Genomic DNA, 23,951 nt, shown 5'->3' on the forward strand with positions numbered 1-23,951 from the left:
CTGGGAAATGTCCTGCTAGACGCTGCGCTGACTCCGGACTTGATATAACACGGTGACCGGCACCAGCAGATGACACGGCCCCCAAACCATCACTGACTGCGGAAACTTCACACTGGACTGCACTCCTCCTCCAGACTCTGGGACCGAGATTTACAAATGAAATGCAAAATTTACTTTCATCTGAAAACAGGACTTTGGACACTGAGCAGCAGTGTTGGTCCACTGTGTTATATCAAGTCCGGAGTCAGCGCAGCGTCTAGCAGGACATTTCCCAGCACTTCATGCTTCCCTCTGCTGACAGCTTTATGGAGATGCTGATTTAATTTTCCACCAGGACTTGGCACGTGCCCACACTGCCAAAAGTACCAATACCTGGTGTAATCACCATAGTAACGCTGTGCTTGACTGGCCAGCAAACTCACCCGACCTAAACCCCATAGAAAATCTATAGGGTATTGTCAAGAGGAAGAGGAGACGCCAGACCCAACAATGCAGATGAGCTGAAGGCCGATCTTATACAACCTGGGCTTCCATAACACCTCAGCAGTACCACAGGCTGATCGCCTCCATGCCACGCCGCATTGATATCACCTCAGCAGTGCCACAGGCTGATCGCCTCCATGCCACGCCGCATTGATATCACCTCAGCAGTGCCACAGGCTGATCGCCTCCATGCCACGCCGCATTGATGCAGTAATTCATGCAGAGTCGGAGCCACGACCAAGTATTGAGGGCAGATACTGGACCGACTTTTCAGGAGGACGACATTTCGGTATTAAAAGTTTTTTTATAATTATAACTTTTGAAATTGGGCTCATATAATATTCTAATTTTCTGAGACACAAAATTTGGGGTTTTCATTAACTGTTACCATAATTATCAACATTAAAAGAAAAAAAATGCTGGAAATAGATCCCTCTGTGTAACCCTTTTTGAATTGAATTACTGAAATTAACTTTTTGTTGTTCTAATTCATTGAGAAGGACCGGTATACGATGCAATGCATGGAAATAGATGTTGGGCTGTCAGGACCGCGCTATCCTTAGTTTGTCCCTTGTCGTAAGTGTTTGATTGATTGGAGGTCTAAAAAGTGGGAGCCCCACCCATCTTTATAACAGGGGTCCCCGTCTGCGGAGCAGAGATGTCCGTGCATGCACAGGCATACGCTATATACTCTAAAGTTGGCCATACCCTAGAGATTTTGGATGGCAGACAGGCAGGTTTCTGCCGACTGTAGGTGCATTTTTGTGACCTGTGTGAAAAACAGAGACTGATACATGTGGGAAAGTTGATCTGCAGGGTTGGACTTTTCCGGTCGTTTTCTGGCGCAGATCTTCATCCCATCTATAGAAGCTCAGATCGAGCCAGAGATCAATCGGCGATTTGTTGTTTTAACTTTATGGAGTTGTCGTTCGTGGTTGACCAGTGATGGTCGGTTTGGACGACAAGTCCTACAGAAATCGGCCATATGAAATCGCTAGTGTATGGCCAGCTTTAGGAGGATACGGAAACAGCCGAGCGCGCGCTCCCTCTCTGCTATTCCCAGATCTCTGCGGAGTATAATGAAGTGTGCATGCGTGTGCATCTCTTCTGCAAACAAGGGACATGGGACCTCCATTATCTGGATCTGTGGGTGGTCCCATGTGGATTCCCTATATCCCGTGAATATGCCTTAAATGTCCAAGATGGGAATAACCATTTAAAATACCATAGGTTGTGCTCCCCTCCCCTCCTTGAGAACTTTTAGCTGAGCATTAGGGTTGAATAGACTGCAGTGTCTCCAGCGGAGCTGAATTATCTTTTAGGAGTCAATCCTCATCCCGTGTCATTACATTACCCCATGCTTTATACTGCAGCTCTGCTTGTTCTCCATCACTATTCGCAGAATTGCTGAGGATTCTTGTCCAGATCTGCGGCTGGATAATTTTCAGCGTGTTACAGTAGCAGCAAACTATACGAGATTTGACAAATATCCTCCACACCTGCAGAAATTGACATGTAGGTAGTTTTTTTTTGTTTTTTATTCTGCAGCATGGCTGTTTATGCTGGGGAATGGTTGCATGTTTGTTTGCAAATTTTTCCCAATTCATTCAGCAAAAATCACAAGTAAGAAAATAATTTAAAAAAGCCCTTTTTCAAGGTTAAAATAACTTAAAAAAAGCTGATACTCCCCTCCCCTAGCGATGCCTCACTGCTGCCCCGTCTGGTCAGTGCTGCTGCTCTCCTGGGATGACGTTTCACAGGCTGGAGCGGCCACATGGGATGTAATGTCATCCCAGGAGGGCGGCCCAAAATAGACCAGATGGGGGATCGGGGATGTGTCGCTATAGTAATGATAGGGGAGGTGAGTGGTCCTTTTTTTTTTTTTTTTTTCTTTCTCTGCAACGGCAAATATGGCCGAAAATCTACACGGAATGGAACACGATTTGGTGCGGAATTTCGACCGGTGTTCCCTGCGGTATCTGTGTCGGATTTGTTGCAGATTTTTCTGCCTTTTTTGCAAACCAAAGACTTAAAATACTTTTCTGAAATGAATTAATTCTTCTCTTCTTGCCTTTTTTTTTTTCCTGGATTCAGTTCCTTTGAGAAATCCGACCGTATGAAAGATGAAAACCCCTCCTGTGGTAGCAACAGAAAAAAAAACAAACAACAATTTGATTTATGGCGCTCCCAGAGACGAGAGATTCTCGCACCTACTTATTCCGATTTATTTAATTTTTAATGACAAATTTAATTAACAGTGTAAAGGGTCTGGAGGGACCGGACCCGTTTAGTGCCAAGTTGTCATTTCCTAACACCACAGCCTATGCCATGTACATAGACGCATGGCATCCCATCCGGAGTCCGCAATCGCTGTCTAACCACTCGGATGCAGAAGGTGGCATCTAAGGGGTCAAAGGGCCGGAGTTCTCCCCAAACCCGGCTGTTATAGTGGGGTGTTGGCTGTATAACACAGCTGGCACCCGCTAGTGATGGCGTTGGCACAGCTCCCCTGCTCGCGCCATCACTGTGACGTATTACGTTAGTTCGCGGGACCTGCATAGTTCCATGACGTAACAGTACGTCACAGGACAGGAAGGGGTTACGCATCATTTACAGAAATTCAGACAACCCCTTTAAGAACAAATGAGTTCTGAGCTTAGGACCGTTTCACCCGCTTGCCCCTAAATTTGGCGCATTTTGAACTGTTTGACAGAGAATAAAATCGACACCTGCTTTCACCAAATTTGCGCTATTTTCACCTACTTTTCTTAATAAATGTGGCCTAAACTACGTCTTCTTGGAAACCACGCTCGTTTTTCGCATCGCACTTACAGCAAATTTGTTGCACGTCACAGTTTACAATCATTTGTGGCGCAATTTACGACAAATACTGTATACTGTATAATGAATGTGGCCATTGACTGTTTTTTATATTCCATGGCCTACGGAGATGAATAGCGCTAGTACAGCAGTTTTGTCATTGGACCTTGTTTGTCTGCGCCGCATCACGATGAAGCTTTGACAGAATAATAGGGATGTTCTTCCCATCAGATCTGATGGAATCTGTGACGCGGATGTGAACAGAGACTTAGTCTCATCCTATATTGCATGGTCGCCCGTTGACTCCGTGTAGTAATATTTTCCCTGCAAGTCAGCCGCTTCCGCCAAGGAAAAGCGCGTTCCACCCACGAGGTTTGCCTCCGTAACTTGAGCCCTTTTCTCATTCTTGAAGGTCTATGCTGGTCGTAACACCGTTGTCTTAGGCTCAGGCCCTATGCAGGGGACCGTATTTCTCATCCGTAATTACGGACCCATTAATTTTTATGGGCTACGGTCACCTTTCTGTATTTTTATGGATGGGCATCCGTGTCGTAGAAATGATAGAACATGTTTTTTTTTTGTCCGTAATTACGGCACGGGCCCCACCACATAGAAGTCTATGGGCGCTTCCTTAATTACGGACGGCCACGTATGTGCATCTGTAGCCGTCCATTAGGGAAGCATTTCTATGCACCGCCAGGGGTTTACCCGAGATTCCTCCCTGTTTTTTAGTGGATCCATAATTACGGATGCAATACGCACCGTATTTACGGACACCCTTCCGTATATGCGGATGATTTACGGATGACTATAAATGATTACGGATCCGTATTTACGGATGGATGAAAAATAGTCGTGTGCGTGGGGCCTAAGTGGATCTGCATGTGCAACGCGATCATTTAGAGAAAACGAAACCTAAAATCCGTCTTCTGTTTGCTGTACAGTTGAATGCAATTAGTTGCTCTCTGTTATCAGCCATGTGATCCATGCTGATACCAGTCATTGAGATGAGAAAGGAATGAAACCAGTGTCGTTCTTATCATTCTGGGGATGTTATTGCCCCCTGCTGATAAGCCCCTTGTAGAGGACCTGCTGCCTCACTCATCCCTCACTCGTTTTTATCGTCTATAAATAGTAAGAACAGGTTATGGAAGCCTCGCTTGATTCCTGGCGCTTGTATGTGTCCCGCGGTGACAGTGACAGTGACTGAGTGACAGCTGACAGTGTGCACTGCGCAGGAAATGGGGCGTCACATTGTAATCTCCTGTGCTGCAAGCCCGGCATCCGCAGCATTGTTACAAGTAGTTAAGCCGGCCAGAGACACGACTACTTCTGTACGGACGCACTTCAAGCATTTACTGCCATGTATTGTCGAAATAGTAAAACTACCTTTTGAGCATTATTTTACGGCTTGTATACTGATATCCGATATGTAAGAAGATGAGCAGCTTTGTAACTTATACTGATCCTGAGTTACAGCCTGTATCATAGAGAGCTGCAATCATAATTCTGCTAGTTGTTATGTAATGTAATGTATGTACACAGTGACTCCACCAGCAGAATAGTGAGTGCAGCTCTGGAGTATAATACAGGATGTAACTCTGGATCAGTACAGGATAAGTAATGTAATGTATGTACACAGTGACTCCACCAGCAGAATAGTGAGTGCAGCTCTGGAGTATAATACAGGATGTAACTCAGGATCAGTACAGGATAAGTAATGTAATGTATGTACACAGTGACTCCACCAGCAGAATAGTGAGTACAGCTCTGGAGTATAATACAGGATGTAACTCTGGATCAGTACAGGATAAGTAATGTAATGTATGTACACAGTGACTCCACCAGCAGAATAGTGAGTGCAGCTCTGGAGTATAATACAGGATGTAACACAGGATCAGTACAGGATAAGTAATGTAATGTATGTACACAGTGACTCCTCCAGCAGAATAGTGAGTGCAGCTCTGGAGTATAATACAGGATGTAACACAGGATCAGTACAGGATAAGTAATGTAATGTATGTACACAGTGACTCCACCAGCAGAACAGTGAGTGCAGCTCTGGAGTATAATACAGGATGTAACTCAGGATCAGTACAGGATAAGTAATGTAATGTATGTACACAGTGACTCCACCAGCAGAATAGTGAGTACAGCTCTGGAGTATAATACAGAGTTAGTGCAGGATAAGTAATGTATTAAAAAAGTGACTCCGCTTTTTATGTCGATTCATTCTATATGTAAACTTGTGTTGGAATATGGAAATACCCTTTTAGGATAATGTTAAAGTAATGATGAAATGAGACATAGACTTTACAGTAGTTTTCTCAATAGAATTAAAGAATAAACATTTACTTTTTCATTATTTTGATCTTTTCTAGAACCTGGAAATCTACAAACTGACGGCTGAACAATTCCACACTGCAGCGACCAATGCAGAGTTCCGAGTAAAGTACGTGATTTTTTTTTACTTAATAATATTCCTTAAAGGGGTTGTACGGTATTAGGAAAATAAACCACAGCTGATGTTTTTTTTCAAAAACTGCACCACACCTGTCCAGAGGTTGTGTGTGGTATTACATCTTATCCCTTTTCACCTCAACGAAGCCTAACTGCAGTACCAGACACAACCTGTGGACAGGTGTGGTGCTGTTTCTGTAAAAAAAATGCAACTGTTGGAATAATCCTGTACGACTCCTTTTTTAAGTTTTTTTTCCTACAATTCTATTTTTCTGTTTAGATGGTCTTAAAAATAACTTTTTTAGTAAGAATATAATCCGTACAATCGCTGCCAAGATTAAAGCAGGTGTGGGTATGTCTCCCAGCTCATCTATCAAGGGCCCTTTTACTTGAGAAGATGTCCAAAAGTAGACAACCCCTTTAAGGAATATTTTACATCGGTCTTAAAGCTACAGTACACTGGTAAAAGTGTAAAGGCCACTCTGTATAGAATATATTAAGCTCGACCAACTCTTATAAGATGCCAAATGAGCTTAAATACCGATCAAGTGCCCCAGTCAGAGGTATATCTGGGGCCCAAAGGCTGGGACCTCCATTGCTCTGCTTAGGCCATACCAATACCATACGTCATAATGGACCGTTTCCTCAGAAAGTAACTTTGCAACATAGATAATTGTGTGTCTGTAATAATTGACTTCTCCCTTGATTAAGAATCCTGCACCATCCCCATGTAATCAGCGACAACTTGCAGTATTTGATGGCGCGCGCCCCCCCCCCCCCTCCCCGCCCGTCTCTGGTATAGATATTCGCAATGCTTTCTAGATGTGTCGCTTCTGCACTTCAGGTGTTCTGCCTATTTATAATAATGAAAGGATATCTACAGTAACACGTTTAATTACTCTCCTGTGGTACTCGCCCGCAGTCGCCATCAAAGGTAATAAATGTAGAGGCCGACGTTGGTGAGCGTGATACATCCAGACGTCTTCCTTTCTATTCATAACCTACATCCCCAGCCGTGAGGAAGAATCATTATATGGGAAGCTTGTTTAAAGGGGACTTGACGCTGGGCATGATCCATTTGGGTTCAGGTATTTTTAAGGAGACAAAACAGACCCTACCGGTGAGCGGTTACAGTGGACTAATGGGAGGGGCACCCGCTATTCCTAAAAAAAAAAAAGCATATAAAAAGGGGTTGTCCTTATTGAGGAACCCGCTAAAAGACTTTCTAAGCTGGTGAGTGGGATTGCACTCCCCTAATGACCCTCCAAATTGCTGAATGGTTTTGGGCTGGGTGGCAGAGGCGTAACGTGAGGCTCCAAGCCCCCAATGCAAAATCTGTAACCGGACCCCCGCCTACCATGTGCCTTTTATAATACTGGTGTCTTATGTTACAGAGGGGCCTTTGGGCCCCTCAAACATAAAGTTTTGGATGAGGCTGCTACCCCTGCGCTCCCTATAGCTACGCCTGTGGGTGAGGTGGTTAATGATGTGATGATTTGTTCTACCTTTGGGACATCTGTGCCCCCGGGGTCCAGGCTTCCATGTCTCCTATGATTTTTTGGGAAGAGAAAGAGTAGCCCTATATGGGAATGCTGGAACACGTGGGCCCTCTTAGTTCTGTTTAATGGCCAAGAAGACTTTATTAGAGGAGTGGAGCTGCCACGTTGTCAGGAGTTTGGGGATTTTTGACTGTTACGGAGTCAGGAAGCAAAGACGCCTTATATCTTTAGTGAGGTCTCTTGTATTAAAGGGGTTCTCCGCTTTGGACAATTCCTATTTGTTATAAGAATCCCTTGACCATAACTTGATCACAGTCTCCCCCCTGCTGGGACCCCCAGCGATCAGCTGTAATCTGTGGGCTAACCTGGCAGTAAGTACTTAATTTCCCTGCAGCGCCACCACAGGTGAAATGAAGTATTACGCAGTGTCTATTCATATCAAAGTTTTGTCTGTGTAATACAGGACAGGTCCTCCAGACAGAGAGAGAGAGACGCTCTTCATAACCGCTCTCCACTCTGGCTAAGAGATGAGGACCCTGAGCAGAGGACCCCCCTCTATTAACTCAGAACTATTCCTTCAACAGAAAAGGGAATTGTGGGCGTGTGTGCGTGTGTGCGTGCGTGTGCGTGTGTGTGCGCGTGTGTGTGTGTGTGTGTGTGTGATAATGTAGAGTTAGTAGTTTTATATTATTAGAACGTCTTCCTATTATACATTATATTGATGACTTCACAAACTATCAGCGGTGACATCACAACCCCCTTTCTTGTACAGGTTTTCTCACCTATGTCATCAATATAATGTATGTACCGTTGCTGGGATTACGTATATTAAACTTTACTGCTTACCACACCACTACTGTAAGTTTTTTTTACGTATGGGAAGAAATGCGGATTGTTGTTTTTGTACGCAGGGACCTTTCACACCAAGTCTGTGCATCTGCTGACCAGCGCTGCCCTTAAGAAGCCTTGACCCCAGCCAAGAGCTTGATCATAAAAAGCCACAAACACCAGTAGATGCGCCGAGTGAAGAATCCGCCAGCCTCAAAGCAAAAACCTTTTTCCTTTTAAGACTGGACCGTTGCTTCGGCAAATTAACCCCTTGTGCACCCACCAGCATATTTGACCCCCTCCATGCCTACGGTACCACCGCATTGCACAAAAAAAAAAAAAGCGTCGGGAGAGGTGGTTGCCAGGCAACTAAGTTACACCGGTAGTCGTAGAAGCAAATGAAGAGACGCTTCTAGACTTCTGTCCCCGCTAGTGGTTAATTGTATCTTAACCCCTGTGCGGCAGCGCCTGACGAGAGGTGCTCGAAAGTCATTTGATAGAAGAAGTCTCGTTGAATATGTCTCAGGGATCCTTATTTTGGAGCCCACGTCTCCCGGCGGTCAGATCGGAGGAGGCGCTCGTTGCTAGGTTGCTTCCTGACGTGTTTTTTTATTTTCTCCCCTTTTTTTTCTACTTTTCATGAACCAGCCATTAAAGTCACTTGTTTATCCGATGCCGTAAACTTGCACATTGTAACGGTATGTGTTTTATACGTTACTTTTGGTGTCTAGTTCTCCTCTATTCCAGGCATTAATTTTGCGCATCTTTTTCCCGGAGGCTTGACTTGTACTCGCCTCTCCTCCGTACCCCCACAGAATGGGCAGGCGGGCGGGCAGGCGCTGGGGAGTGACGTCACCAGCTGTGCCCGTCTGCTTCATCACTGCTGACGTCTAGTACAAGTGTCGCTACAATCTTAAATTGCCGCTACCCCCATATTGCCTCTGGCAGGAAAGCGGTAGTCTGAAAGTCTCCGTGACTTCCGTTGCCGTGATTTCTGTCGGGATCGTGGCAGCGGATAACATGGTTATCATGGAAATTACCTTCTGCAACGACCTAAAACAACCAATGACCACCTTTCTAACATTGTGGTTTTTATGTGCAGAATTTCTTCATTCTTGATTGCGGTCGGAGAATTATTTTTTTTTTGTTTTGTTTTTTCGTTTGTTGCAAAGCATCAAATCTCCTGCATAGACATCAGTTAAATGACAAAATTCTGCTACCACTAGGTGGAGCTCACCGCATACTTTTTTATTACTGAGTTCAATGTATAAACCGTATGCAGTATGCTCCCCCTAGTGGTGGCATCATTTCAAATTCAATTATCTCTATGGCTATGCAGCGGATTTGGAACTCTAAGGGTATGTTCACACAGGGCGAGTACGCTGCATAAAGATGCACAACGTATCCTCCCTGGTGGCCGCAGGGAGTTCCGGACGAAAAACAGCACCAAATTGTTTAGTTTTTTTGGCCGAAATGTCCACTGCGGAAAACTGCATGTAACAAAAAAAACAACCAAATGCAGTACCTACCCTCAGACATCCTGCACACCGGCCTCCTGGGATTACGTTCGATCCCATGTGACCGCTGCAGCAGTCACATGGGATGAAACGTCATCCCATGAGGCCGGCCCGGACGAAGATGCACAGAATTCTGGGTAAGTATAAGATTTTTTTTTTCCTGAGTTGCGTTTTTTACGGCGGAATCACAGCTTTTCCGCTGCAAAAAACGCAACGCCTGCCTGCTATTTGTTGCGGGTTTTCGCTCCCCATTGAATACAATGGGGGAAAACCCGCAACAATAAAAGCAGCAATTACAATTGACATGCTGCGGAATAAAAAAAAACGCACCGCAAGACAATTTCTGAGCATTTTTTTGAACTTTTCATTTACGCAGAATGTGGAGGAGATTTGTTCAAATGTCCTCCACGCTGCTACTGTTTTATGCTGCGGATTTCCCACAACGAAATACGTTGCGGAAAAAAACGCAGTATTTACGCAACTTGTGAACTCGGCCTAAAACCGCTAGAAAGATGTATGAAAAAAGTAATTGGCAAAGAATTTTGGATCTCTTTAAAGCTAGAAAAAACCCAAATGGTCTTCGATGATGGATATTTATTGTATGGGATTGAATGAGATGATGAGGTACATTACAGATCAGTGTGCCGTTCAGAGTCTGTGGAAAGCTGAGTGAACAGTGTAGGCCACTGATGTGCTTCTGTTGTAGGTGTTGTCTGCACTGTCATTTCCATCCTGCTATGACCTAGAGGCGTGCACGGCGGCAGCAACGCTTCACATCCAAGCGATAAACCCGAATTTTCATTTGTTCTGATAATTTGCGCTTAACATTATAAGCAAAAAGGCCAAATAAATGCAGCAAAAGCATCACACGTTCGAAAGGGCAGAGCGTTTCCTAGAAGGAAAGGTTAAAACGCAGATAAGCTGATTGATAGAAAAGTCAGACTAGACAAACACTGTGGGGCTGGAACTGTAGCGGCCAATTCGGATAATCGTATCTGAAATGTAGTAAAGTATTGAGACTTTGTGGCTGCAGTAATAGTCCAGGGTACACGGGTCGTCCAGGAATAGAAAGATGGCCGCTTTCATTCAAAAACAGCGCCACACCTGTCCACAGGTTGTGTGTGGTATTGCAGTTCAACGTCATTCACTTTAATGGAGTTGAGCTGCAATAACAGACTCAACCCATAGATAGGTGTGGCGCTGTTTTTCTGTTTCGGTTTACTGGAGAAGCACAGCCAAAGCAGCAACTTTTTCTTAAGACATCGTTGGCGAGCGTGAGGTTAGAGATTAAGTACAGTCTGGGAACGTCGGGGGGGGGGGGGGGGGGGGGGGGTTGGAATGCTCCCGCTAGTTATACTACTTAAAAACTAAGGTTGCATCTAAGATAAAAAAAAAAAAAATGAAGCAACTTTGCAAATATCAAACATACTACTGCTTTGTGTATACAAACCCTATGCAGGCCTATGAGTCTCCATGGTTACAGACTACAAACAAACCATGTGTAGTCTGATCCTGCAGTCGTGTGTTAGGGTATGTTCACACAGTGTTTTCAGGAGTATTTTGCGGCGTAAACGCCTCGAAATACGCTTTGAAAAAACGCTAGCTAAACGCCTGCAAACATCTGCCCATTGAATTCAATGGGAAAACGGCGTTTAGTTCAGACGGAGTTTTTTTTGTTATTTTTACAGTGCGGTTTTAAAAAACTTATTGTGCCGTTTTTGGAGCGGTTTTTCATGGTCAATGGAAAAACGGCTCCAAAAAAAACGTTTTCGGGTACAAAAATGGCTGAAGATCAGAGGCTGGTTTCCCTTGAAAACCGCTCCGTCTTTTTCTGCTGTTTTTGATTTTGTGTGTGAACATACCCTAGCTCTTCCATCTATCTTCTCTGTAGGAAACCAGAAAAAAGGAGGCAGAGGGGGTGGGGGGGGGGGGGGGGAGTAACACATGACCTGGAGGATCAGACTACACGGGGTCTGTCTGTAGTCTGTTTCCACGGTGACAAATAATAAATAGGCATGCAGATTTTTGGATGTGGCAGAATTCGTTCTCTTTGCTTTTTTTAATCATGTGACATTGTAAAAGGATCATCATTTATAAATCGGTGCTCATTGATGGGACAGGGTAAAGCAGGGATAAATTATCACAGAAATTTTTTTGTTAATATTTAAATCTTTTGACTGACCACTACAGCTGGACTCACCACCTTCAGCTTATGTTAATATGAAGCAGGGTTGTTCAGAATGGACAATCCCTTGAAATGTAAAGGGTCTTGTGGGAGGGGCTTCCTCAATATATTGCACTGAGAGAGATTTACCACCAGCAACGACTGATTTTACGTCTTGCGACTCTTGTTACACCCTCGTTTAGTATATTCCTTTTTCGTGTCCCTCTTTTTGGCGCCGTTAAAACCATCCAGACAATAAACAGAGTCGTCCCCCCCCCCTCCTTAAGTGCACGAAGACTCTCTGCACTTTGCCTATTCTCAGTGCTCAGGGATCCATGACTCAGTCCCTGCTTTAGAAAGGACAGTTCTTTAATCCCCCCCCCCCCCAGCCACAGGGAATAAAATGCCATTTCATTTCCAGCTCTATTAATGTGCTGGATCCGAGGATAAAGCATGGCTCCCAAAAGACTCCGGCCAAATGTTTTGCGTCGCCTTTGTCTCCTTTTGAGTGTTACATTTAGATTAGTTTGCCACGGATTAAACCTTATTACTGCTGCTGAATCGGTAAAATAAAATCAGCGAAGAGGTTGGAGGATATTGCAGACGCTACAAAAACTACCCTTAAAGTGCTCTCTTGCTTTTTACCGCCGCCCCCCACCCCCACTCAATTTTTTTTTCTTCTTCCGCGTCTTATCTTTTTTTTACGTCTTGCACCGGGCTTGCGCGGCTCGCCGTGTGCGTGTTGGTAGGCATGCTTTCATTATTACTTTTGAAAGGTAAGCGCTGTAGAGAGAGGATTAAGAAGTTGTTAAGCGATAAAATTATTCAGAGCTAAATTATGTTTTTCTATCCTCGCGCCTCATTATGAATGGATGGATGAATCTCCTTTCGAGAGGCGGCGTTTTTCCCTCTAATTTATTTATTTTTTGCCTTTAATTGTGTGCAGAGCTTAGAGCATATAGAAAATTCCTCCATGTAGGGTGAAGGCTGTCCGCTACAGCGCTACGAAACTAATACGGAAGAAAAAAACGTTCCTGGGGTTTGCTTTATAGGTAAAGAGGGACCAATGGAGATTCAAGGGAATATTTTTTTCAATTGTTTTTGGAAATTTTTGAAATATATATTTTTTTTAAAGACTAGATCAATCATAAAGATTCGTGCAGCATTGAAGAAATATGTCCCAAATCAGCCCTTTTACACTTGCCAATTATTGGGTAAACGAGCGCTCACAGAACGCTCGTTCCTGATAATTGCCCCGTGCAAACAGGGCAACGATTAGCCAATGAAAGGGCAAATTCTCTTTCATTGGCTGATTTGAGTCACATTAAATGCCTTAAATATTATCGTTGTCGGCAGCACATGCTGGTGTGTTAACAGGAGACGCGCTGCCGACATGAGCGATCAGAGTAACAAGCGCTCCTCCACATAAATAGTTCCATGTGAAAGGAGCAAATGAGCGCCGATCCACGTTGGGCCGTGTAAATGTACCCTTCGTAAATGTGGGCTACTTTTGTGTACTGTAGATTTCTTTTGTTGGGACTCTGTTGCCAGGGTTTTTGGGGAGATGTGTGAATTCTTGTTTAGTGTGGGAGGTGATGACTAGAACAGAGACTAGAGCTGTATGTAATTTAGCTGCAAGATTAGTTCTTGATAAAATGCTGGGACTTCCTGCTGGGAGAGAGGCAGACAGAACTGCCCATCCCCAGTCTAGTCTTATCCACAGCTGCTCTAGAAACCCCACAAGGTTATACTAAACCTCTGGTAAAATAAAAACTTGGTGAGTCTGCGAGTAGATACCAGGCACATTACATATTTACGTATTTAATATATGGGACAGTTTTTGTGTTTACAATTTTTAAAGCTATCCTCCAGCATCGGGGGATCGGTGCACGTGGTAGCCCATTTATCTCATTGGGCGAGTGTGATCATACATTTTTGCTACAGGGAAGATGTAGACACGCCTGCAGATTCCTCTAAGGATAAAGCTTTATTCAGACTAACGTATAAATCGGCTGTGAGACGGCCATGTTATTTAACGTCGGTCACGCGGCTGCAAGTAATTCTATGGGGCTATTCACACGGATGTTTTAACGGACCCTGTCCCCGTGAAAAAATAGAACATGTCCTATTTTTGTCAGTTTTCATGGATCCCTCAATAGACTCAAGTCTGAGGGATTCGTGCTAATCGGACTGTAAAAAACTGCAATTTTTCACGGCCGATTTCACACACGTTCGCCTGAATAAAGCTTTATAGTTTATCTTTGGGGTTCCAGCAGCCAGACCCCCCCACCAATCAGCGGGGGGGGGGGGGGGGTACCTACCACCCAAATGTGTTTACACGGTCATACATGCGGCCCTAGTTCATACTTTCCCTTAGGCCTCATGCACACTTCCGTCGGCCGTTATACAGCTGTTAATGACTGTCCCGTCACACACGGGCTGCACACGGATCGCTTCCGCGTGCAGCCCGTTTCACGGACCAAATTCCATCCAAAGGCTGAGACTGTTCGGTCAAAAACGGGCAGGAGTAGGACATGCCCTACTTTTGACAGAACGGCCGCACGGTTCCGTTAAAACAACGGAAGGGTGCATGGGTTCAGGGTGCTATCTGTGACCACAACTGATAGCACCCTGAAGGAAAAAACTGAAGTGGGCATGAGGCCTTAGGCTACGTTCACACAGAGTATTTTGCCGAGTTTTTTGACGCGGAAACCGCGTCGCAAAAACGGCCCTAAAATGCCTCCCATTGATTTCAATGGGAGGCGTCGGCGTCTTTTTCCCGTGAGCAGTAAAACTGCCTCGCGGGAAAAAGAAGCGACATGCCCTATCTTCGGGCGTTTACGCCTCTGACCTCCCATTGACTTCAATGGGAGGCAGAGAAAGCGTATTTCGCTGTGTTTTATGCCCGCGGCGCTCAATGGCCGCGGGCGAAAAACGCCGCGAAAATCGGTGTGCAGGGAGAGGAAAATCTGCCTCAAACTTCCAAACGGAATTTTGAGGCAGATATTCCTCCTGCAAAATACTCCGTGTGAACATAGCCTTAGGCTGTGTTCACACAGTTTTTTGCAGGAGGAAAATTCCTCCTGCAAAAACTGCTCCAGACTTTTTTTGCACAGTGGTTTGACAAAAACTTGTCAAAACACTCGTCGAGGCGTTTTTTTCCCGTTTCTGACTGATTGAAATGGGGTTTTGGAGGCGGAAACCGCCTCAAGATGGGTCATGTCGCTTCTTTTTACCACAACGCGGTTTTTCCACTCGCGGTAAAAAAAAACCTTGTCCGCCTACCATTGAAATCAATGGGAGGCATTTTCAGGCGTTTTTTTTTTTTTTTTTAATTCTTTATTTTCATGGCCGACAACCATATTTTTACATAATAAAAAACAAGATTACAGCAAATACAGAAAGGAAAATGAAGCACATAACCAATAATGAAGATACAAAGTGTTTAACCACATACTGAAAACCTCAAGGGAGGTATAACCACATGTGACATCTCCCACGTGATCTGAAAGGAGCAAGAGAGACTAAGCGAGATAAAGAAAGATAAATGAGAAGGGTAGAGGGAGGAGGAAGGGGCACCACTCCCCACCGAGGAGATCCTGCAGCACCCAAGAAGATCCATTGCGGGTTATCAACCAACTTCCAACCCACCCAGAATGTCTTTATAGGTGTCAGTGTCCTGGAACACTATCCAAGGGGACCACGTTAGGCAAAACCTAGCGTTAGTATCATGAATGCTTGAGGTCAGATCCTCCATGTGCATTAGGTCGTTGACCTTCGAAACCCAGAGGGACAGAGTAGGTGGGGAGACGTTTTTCCATCTTAATGGAATGCAATGTCTAGCGGCCGTCACTAAAAAGTGAAGCAGCGAGCTTTTGTAGATATTTGTTGGGATGTCACAATGATGTAGGAGGAAGAAGGCCGCGTCCAAACGAGAACTGGTATCTGTTACCTCGGAGATCACTCTCTTCACTCCTTCCCAGAATTCTGCGAGCAGCGGACAAGACCAAAAGGTGGGGATGAGGGTTTCAGGCGGTTTTTGACGAGTTTTGCGGAGCAGTTTCCGCGCCAAAAAACTCGTAAAAAAACTCTGTGTGAACATGGCCTTAACGTTCCTAAAACAAATCTAATGCTACTTATTCCTGCTCGGATCCAATAGTAAGAGAAAAAGGCTTACGTCTGAACTCACAATTTTTTGCTGCATATTTTATGGCGCTTTCGTTGGGGTCTTTAATTTTTTGTTTTTGCCGCGAGATGTTAGATCCAGAGTGAAATATTGAAAAGTCTACGTGCAAAGCATTTGTTTTGCAGCGTTTTTAAGTGGTGCTTTTATTGGAAATGGCGGGTTTCTTTTCTCCCCAAAATGCAGCATGCTCTGGCGGGTTTTTTTTTCTGCCGTCTTTCTTATAGGCTTCTTTATAGGACTTTAAAAACGCGAGTACAAAATGACACTTTAAATAAAAAAAAACACCATAAAAATGGCATGAAAAAATTGCATGTTACATTTAAAAAAAAACGTTGCCATTTTTACATGTTTCATCATGCAGTTCAAAACGCCAGACAAAAGCCCCGTGTTAAGGAGACCGAAGGGTCAAATCGTGGTTTATTTGCCACAATTACAGCAAAGTCGCTGCTAAATGGAAAAATTCTTCGTTTTGCGGTAATCGCAATTTAATTGCACCATGTTAATATACCCGAAGAGTGGGATACTGGATCTCCCAATGCCACCCTAGAAATACAACTCTATTATTTTGTAGTTGTATCATGGGCAGCCGATCGTATCAGCGCAGAGATGAATCACAAACGTGTCCTCTTGGTATTTACCCCCGTCGGCCCGGGTATAGGACACAGAGTGGTCACTGATGCGCTTTTCTTGAAAAGACCCAGAAACCGAACAGACGGAAAAACAACATGAGAGGCTTGTACGACAGCTCCATCCGAAACGGCACTTGAGAAATCACTTGTTTACAATGGACTGCAGTGACCTGATTGGTAATTACCCGCCCCAGGCGAGGCCGGGGACCTTCTCCAAGCAATCAGGCCATTAATTCAGCGGTGTCCTTCTCTCTGGAATAATAATTGCTGACTGTTCTTGGTCAGGTTTCTCTTGCTGGTTGTGAGCATTTGAAATCGTTTTCTGGGATTTGGTCTGTAACGTGTGATTTCTATTCAGTGTATGCAGCAGAGGGTAGTGACTTGGTATAGCAGCCTCTGTCACTTGAATGGAAGGAAGCTGTAACGGAGTGCACAGCCGCTACGAATGTGACGATGTTGAGCAGTGCTAAGCTGTGTACCAAATGAAGGGGAAGCAGCGCCCGCCGTATCACCGCGGGCACTTCAAACAGCAGCTGATCATTGGGGGTGCCGGGAGTCGGCTCCCCTCACCCGATCAGATATTGATTGCCTTTATTGGAGGTCCATTTACCTAGGTTTGCCATCAGGTGACTGTCCGAGCTGAACACCAACAGTAGGGCTATATTCCCACTGTTCGGATTTGCCATAGGCAACCTGACCTGTGGATCTGCGGCAGAAATCCAAAGCTTATCTGCCACATTGCCCCTCGTAGATAGTGCAACACCGTTCCCACTGTAGATAGTGCCACACACAGTGCCCTTTGTAGATAGTTGCCACACAGTGCCCCTTGTAGACCATGCCACACAATGCCCTTTGTAGATAGTGCCCTACAGTTCCCTCTGTAGATCGTGCCCCACACACCCTCTCCTGTAGATAGTGCCCCCCAAACAAATAAAAAAAAAACCATATACTCCTCTAGCCCCATTCCCACAACAAACCAGCTGCGCAGCCTCCTCGGCCACGTTAGGCCTGCAGCCTATCACATGACGGGACACTTGCGTAGGCCGGCGCGATGCAGTGATGTCATCAAGCCGGCCTGTGCACGGATCCTGTCCCAGCGTCTTATAGGCTGCAGGCATAACGTTGCCTGTAGTCTAGTGGACGGTGGAGCAGGGAGCCGATCGCTCGCTGCTTCGCCATATTATTCAATTGTATCTGCATCCTGAGGACACAGATGCAATTGAATGTGACAGCCGCCCGACAGTGCCACTGGTCCGGACCCCTGGCTTATGCTGAGGTACGGCCATCAACTTTGTCACCGGGTAAACCCTTTAAAGCCAGCATAGTCGTGGTCATCCATTTAGAAAACAGAAATAACTTGGAAATGGTTAAAGAGAATATTGAACGACCCCTGATGAGAAGCCGACTACAACTCCGGGACCGGTTTACATTTGATCAAGGGTAGGAGCGTCTTATATACTTGTTTGTGTTTTATCTCATTGGCTACATCATGAGTCCACCATATATTTGCAGAATATCAGTGTTGGGATCCTCGTACACACAGCCGCAGCTTTGTGATGCGTTTTTTTTGCCACGTGGCTTACAGGTGACGCACAGCGGCCAAACACTGCAGCAGTACGTGCGGCCTCACAGGCATCCTTAATGAGTTTCCCTATTCTTCTCCCCCTCCCTCCATATCCCATTGTATCTTATGACTGTAGCGCTTGTTATTATCCCTTCTCCAGAACCCTGGACAGCAGCCATTCCTTCCCTTTTTGTATCTGTCATATCGTTCACTAACCCAGCAGATGCTCAACGGTGTCAAAGAAAAACTGGCGCCGCAGCCAACCTTCAGCACGTTTCCACTTCCCATCCGCCGATTTAATGGGCTGTCTGGCTCTACAAGTCCCCGTTGCCTCGGCCGGATGATTAAATGCTGAGAGCTTCTCGCGTTAATAGAGGTTTCATTAACTGGCCCGGTCTTGTCCCTCCAACAAGTGCGTCTGATTCCAGTATTTGACTCAACTTAAAGCCCTCGTTGCCCGTCCCAGAGATTGGAGTTTCCATAAGCCCTTTATTACACCTCTGATCCAAATGGCCCCTTCTTTAAATGTAAAACATAAAAGTGCTCGGCGCCCGTTACTGCTTTTCAGGTTAATGGCAGCTTAGCGGGATCCCACTCTGATTTGGCCAACGTTATGCAGTACTAATCGGGTTCAGGCTTATTCCTCGTTGGTTTCTTAAAGGTAAAATTGCCGAGCGGTCAGGAATGATCGAGACTTGTCATTAGGGAATCGCGTTGCAAACAATATGGAGTAGAGAGTATTACAGGCAGATGTCTCCGTGTAGACAGGTGCAAGACAATGGCGACCGCAAACTGCGAACACTAATGTCACCTAAGCCACTAAATTATAAATAAACGTGCATTACTGCTAAATCTACTTACCGATTCATTTTGTTGGAATGCGCTGTTCAAACTTTTTTTTATTGTTTGTGACTCATGTGGGGTTAGTGATTGCCTCCATTTTTGATCTTGCACTCCTCCCATTCTGCCCTGGGTGATTTTAATTTGTTTAACGCTGGTTCCTGCCATCCCCAAGAATATGTAGGTTTAGCCCCAGTTCTGGGTGTATGTGCACTGTAGGTTCCCACCTCATAGAGGTCGCCTTGTCGTGGCAGGTGGGCTTACACAATTTGATCAAAATGTGCGCTAAGAACCTCCCTATTGTAAGAAGATTTAGCAGTAATGCAGATTTATTTATATTTAGCGGCTTAGGTGACATCAGTGTTCGCAGTGCGCGGTCACCATTTTCTTGTGTGCTGTATTTCAATGGGGCCGTTCACACGCCCGTTGTTTCAAGGGCCGTGTGAAGGGTCCATTGAAAAATAGAACATGTCATATTTTGTTCCTTCTTCACGGATCCCTCCATAGACTCCATTCTATGGGGATCCGTGAAAGAGGGACCCGCACGGGTGCAACTCTGACGTGAAGTCCGTGTTGTATGGTGATCTTCGTTTAGTTCGGGTCTAGCGGCTTTATTACGGACGCAAAAATGCAGCCACTTTTTGGCTGTCTGAATGCGGTGTTACTGAAGTTAAGAATTCCATTCAGACTTTTTTCTCAGGTACTGGTAAAGCTGTGTGGACAAATATGGCAGCTCCCATATGGCCCTGTTCATACGGCGTGTATTTTAGGCGTATTTTGGCACGTTTTATACGCCGAAATAAACTTCCCATTGACATATATGGGAAAGCGCACTGTTAGTACATACAAGTTTTTTTTTTTATGCGAGACTATTCAATTACGCGTCGCGGAAAAAAATTGTGTCAAATGTTCCCATAGCAAATTGGAGTTTTAACTACGCGCCAAAACACCGGTATACAAAAAGCGTCAAAAACACGCCTGTATTTTAAACAGCGCTTCACAAAAACTGTAGTGTATTTGACACGTTTACACGTGTTTTTTTTTTGTGTTTTTTTTGAGCGCCGTGTGAATATGCCCTAAGGCCCAGTTCACACTGAGTTTTTTTTTGCAGGTATAAAAAATCTGCCTCAAAATTCCTTCAGGAATTGACCTGCCTGCTCTTTTTTGCCGCAATGAACGCTTTTGATTACAATGGGAGGTCAGAGACGGAACCGCGGCAAGAAAGGACGTGCCACGCATATAGTTTAACAGACAATAATTAGGAGATATACATATACATGTTTATAAGGGGAGATTGGGGGGTCCTATTATCTTTGAGGGGGTCCAGCATCTTTTGCAGTAGGACCTATATACAGTGCAGTATAATTCATTAGTATATAGCATGGTTACATCACTATGTAATAAGCCTGACATGCCTGTGCCATACCCACTTATAGGTGGCAGGGGGCTCCTCCGGCATAGGGACCCCGTCTGATCTACAGCCCCCATCACTGTGGTTCTGCTGTAGTAGGCGGTTTGTAGGTGCGTGACTCTTATTCCGCCATACGTGTCGCACTTCTGAGTGATGTTTACTCTCCGATCTGGTTTGTTTTATTGGACTGGGAGCAGAAGACACTTAATTAAGTGCGAACCACCCACTCTGTGGACTAGAAGTTGATTATTAACCTCACTTCACGTTCCCTTTATGCATATAAAATGAGGAAAAGAATTAGTCAATTGCATTCAGGCTCATTAAATCCTTTGTCCCCGTTTTGTAGATGGAATAAGCAATAGGAAAGTGAAAAGTACCCGGCCCAACTCTACCTAATTTGTTCCTATTTATCCACCGTGAATTTTTGCAACGAAATAAGCCGCGCTCGTTTGCATGTTTAAAGGAGACTGTTACTGAAAAGAAAGATTGCGGAGTTACTAATAGGAAATGATTGCAATTAAGGAGGGGGGGGGTTAGAAAGTGTTCTTGTTATGGTAAAAAAAAACAAAACACATTGCTTTACTATAGGTTATTACACTAGGGCTATGTGGTGGTTTTGCTGTACTAGCCCCATTAGAGATGCATCAAGAGATATTAGCCAAAACTGCCGTGCAGGAAGAACAGTCCACTATTGCTTTGAGTTGTCCTTTGTACAACTATTCCCATGTTACAGTTTGCATATAGAATAAATCTATATGAAAAGTTGAGTCACTGTGCACATACATTACTTATCCTGTACTGATCCTGAGTTACATCCTGTATTATACTCCAGAGCTGCACTCACTATTCTGCTGGTGGAGTCACTGTGTACATACATTACTTATCCTGTACTGATCCTGAGTTACATCCTGTATTATACTCCAGAGCTGCACTCACTATTCTGCTGGTGGAGTCACTGTGTACATACATTACATTACTTATCCTGTACTGATCCTGAGTTACATCCTGTATTATACTCCAGAGCTGCACTCACTATTCTGCTGGTGGAGTCACTGTGTACATACATTACATTACTTATCCTGTACTGATCCGGAGTTACATCCTGTATTATACTCCAGAGCTGCACTCACTATTCTGCTGGTGGAGTCACTGTGTACATACATTACATTACTTATCCTGTACTGATCCGGAGTTACATCCTGTATTATACTCCAGAGCTGCACTCACTATTCTGCTGGTGGAGTCACTGTGTACATACATAACATTACTTATCCTGTACTGATCCTGAGTTACATCCTGTATTATACTCCAGAGCTGCACTCACTATTCTGCTGGTGGAGTCACTGTGTACATATATTACATTACTTATCCTGTACTGATCCTGAGTTACATCCTGTATTACACTCCAGAGCTGCACTCACTATTCTGCTGGTGGAGTCACTGTGTGCATACATTACATTACTTATCCTGTACTGATCCGGAGTTACATCCTGTATTATACTCCAGAGCTGCTCTCACTATTCTGCTGGTGGAGTCACTGTGTACATACATTACTTATCCTGTACTGATCCTGAGTTACATCCTGTATTATTCTCCAGAGCTGCACTCACTATTCTGCTGGTGGAGTCACTGTGTACATACATTACATTACTTATCCTGTACTGATCCGGAGTTACATCCTGTATTATACTCCAGAGCTGCTCTCACTATTCTGCTGGTGGAGTCACTGTGTACATACATTACTTATCCTGTACTGATCCTGAGTTACATCCTGTATTATTCTCCAGAGCTGCAATCACTATTCTGCTGGTGGAGTCACTGTGTACATACATTACTTATCCTGTACTGATCCTGAGTTACTTTATTGGGGTCTATTTGGGGTTCTGGTATTTTTCACAGCTTGGAAGCAGCTGCAGATTTCACTGTTCTTGCCATCAAATATACAGGAAACATCCCCGGACACTGATATGCTCATTAGCATGAATTTTGGCTTTTGTTCTCCTTGCAGGTAAGTATTTTTATATATAATTTTCTATGATTCTAGATTTGTCTGATGAATATTTGATAATCCGGCACCTATCCAGGTTCTATTGAAGCTCAAAGGACTTTCACTGTATCTCAGTTCTACGTACATCTCATCTTTCTCCAGATTATAATTTCTTTTAATTTACTGCATTTTTGCTCATTTAAAAAGGGGTGTCCAGGATTAGAAAAACACAGCTTCTTTCTTGCAAGACCAGCACTTCGCCTGTCCATAAATTGTGTCTGGCCCCACTTCAATGGAGCTAAGCTGCAATACCAGACACAACCCATGGGTCGGTGTGGCGCTGTTTCTGGAAGAAAGCAGATGTGTTTGCCTAACTGGTTTTCTGGTCCGAAATTGCTCCTCCTATCTTTGATATCTATATGAATAAAATATTCATTCTTGCCCTGCTCCGAACAGTAGGGTCCCTGTAATGACATTGGCGCACGCTCGGGATTGTGGAGAGCAGCGTCATTTCCTTTTCGGTTTTGGAGATGTTTTACTCCACTCACCTTTACCGCTGCTATAGAACGCCATCTGTTTTCTCCACCTCCCATTCTTTTGTGCAAAGTGACACAATCAGGTTGAGCGAAGAACTTTCTCCGATTCCATCTGCCCTGGGGACTGTCCTGAATCGGTAACAAGATTAATGAGATGAAAGTCCTGTTTCCAAATTCAGACAAGATCGTGTCGCATTGAATTCTGCAAGCCGTATCAGGTTCTGCTTTCTTGGTTTTAAGCGTTGACTAAATTTGACACAACCTGCAACGGCGTTCACAGCAAAGCCACAAACAAATCTAGTCTATTATATGGCACTTCCCCCTTTAAGGAAACCAGAAGAAAAACCATATTTTAATCCATAGCAAATTGCGAGAAGAACATGCAGGAGGTCAGATGTGACATTACGACTAATGATCTTACTATTGTGTTACCTGTTTTACTATTGGGATTATTTCATAGGCAAAAGATTTCACCTTGTAGGAAACGCCATAAACAAATTAGGAAACCGAAGATTGCAAATCTGGGCACAAGCAATCTGTTAATAAGGGATCAGGGCAAGTTATAGTCCCTACTGCCGGGACCGGTACTGGGGGTTGGTGGAGAAGGCGGTCACTTAGGAGGCGATTATGGTTTAAACACTCTGTCCAATTTTTGTATAAAGAAATTTAAAGGCACTGTTATGATTCTTTAGGTTCCCGGGGTATGACCAGTGCTTTCCTTTAGTGTCTTGATAAATGAACGGTGCCTGACGCACAGGAATAGACTTTTACTGTATGGCCTTGTTTACACAGTGCGGATTTTGCTTGTATTTTTTTTAAGCCAAAATCTGGAACCGAACCTAAACAGAAGAAATCTATAAAGGAAGTCCTTATAGGTCTATCCTCCTGGATCCAATTTTGGTTTCAGCTTAAAACGCATGCAAAATTTACAGCAAATCTGCACTGTGTGAACAAGGCCTTAGACATGGGTCCATTGTAGCCAATCAGAACTTAACAATAGAGAGAAGCGGCCAAGTGATGAGTGAGT

General features: G+C 44.4%; 1 protein-coding gene across 2 annotated transcripts in view; it reads left to right on the forward strand.

Annotated features, from left to right (window-relative positions):
- The window catches only part of CHCHD6 (coiled-coil-helix-coiled-coil-helix domain containing 6), a 169,777-nt gene that overhangs the window by 76,274 nt on the left and 69,552 nt on the right, over window positions 1–23,951 (forward strand). For both annotated transcript variants that reach the window (XM_075831796.1, XM_075831797.1), the window contains one exon: window positions 5,685–5,755. In XM_075831796.1, coding sequence (XP_075687911.1) covers window positions 5,685–5,755 — 71 coding nt within the window. The remainder of the gene's footprint in view (window positions 1–5,684; window positions 5,756–23,951) is intronic.

The sequence above is a fragment of the Rhinoderma darwinii genome, chromosome 7 (assembly GCF_050947455.1).
Source record: "Rhinoderma darwinii isolate aRhiDar2 chromosome 7, aRhiDar2.hap1, whole genome shotgun sequence".
Classification (NCBI taxonomy): domain Eukaryota; kingdom Metazoa; phylum Chordata; class Amphibia; order Anura; family Rhinodermatidae; genus Rhinoderma; species Rhinoderma darwinii.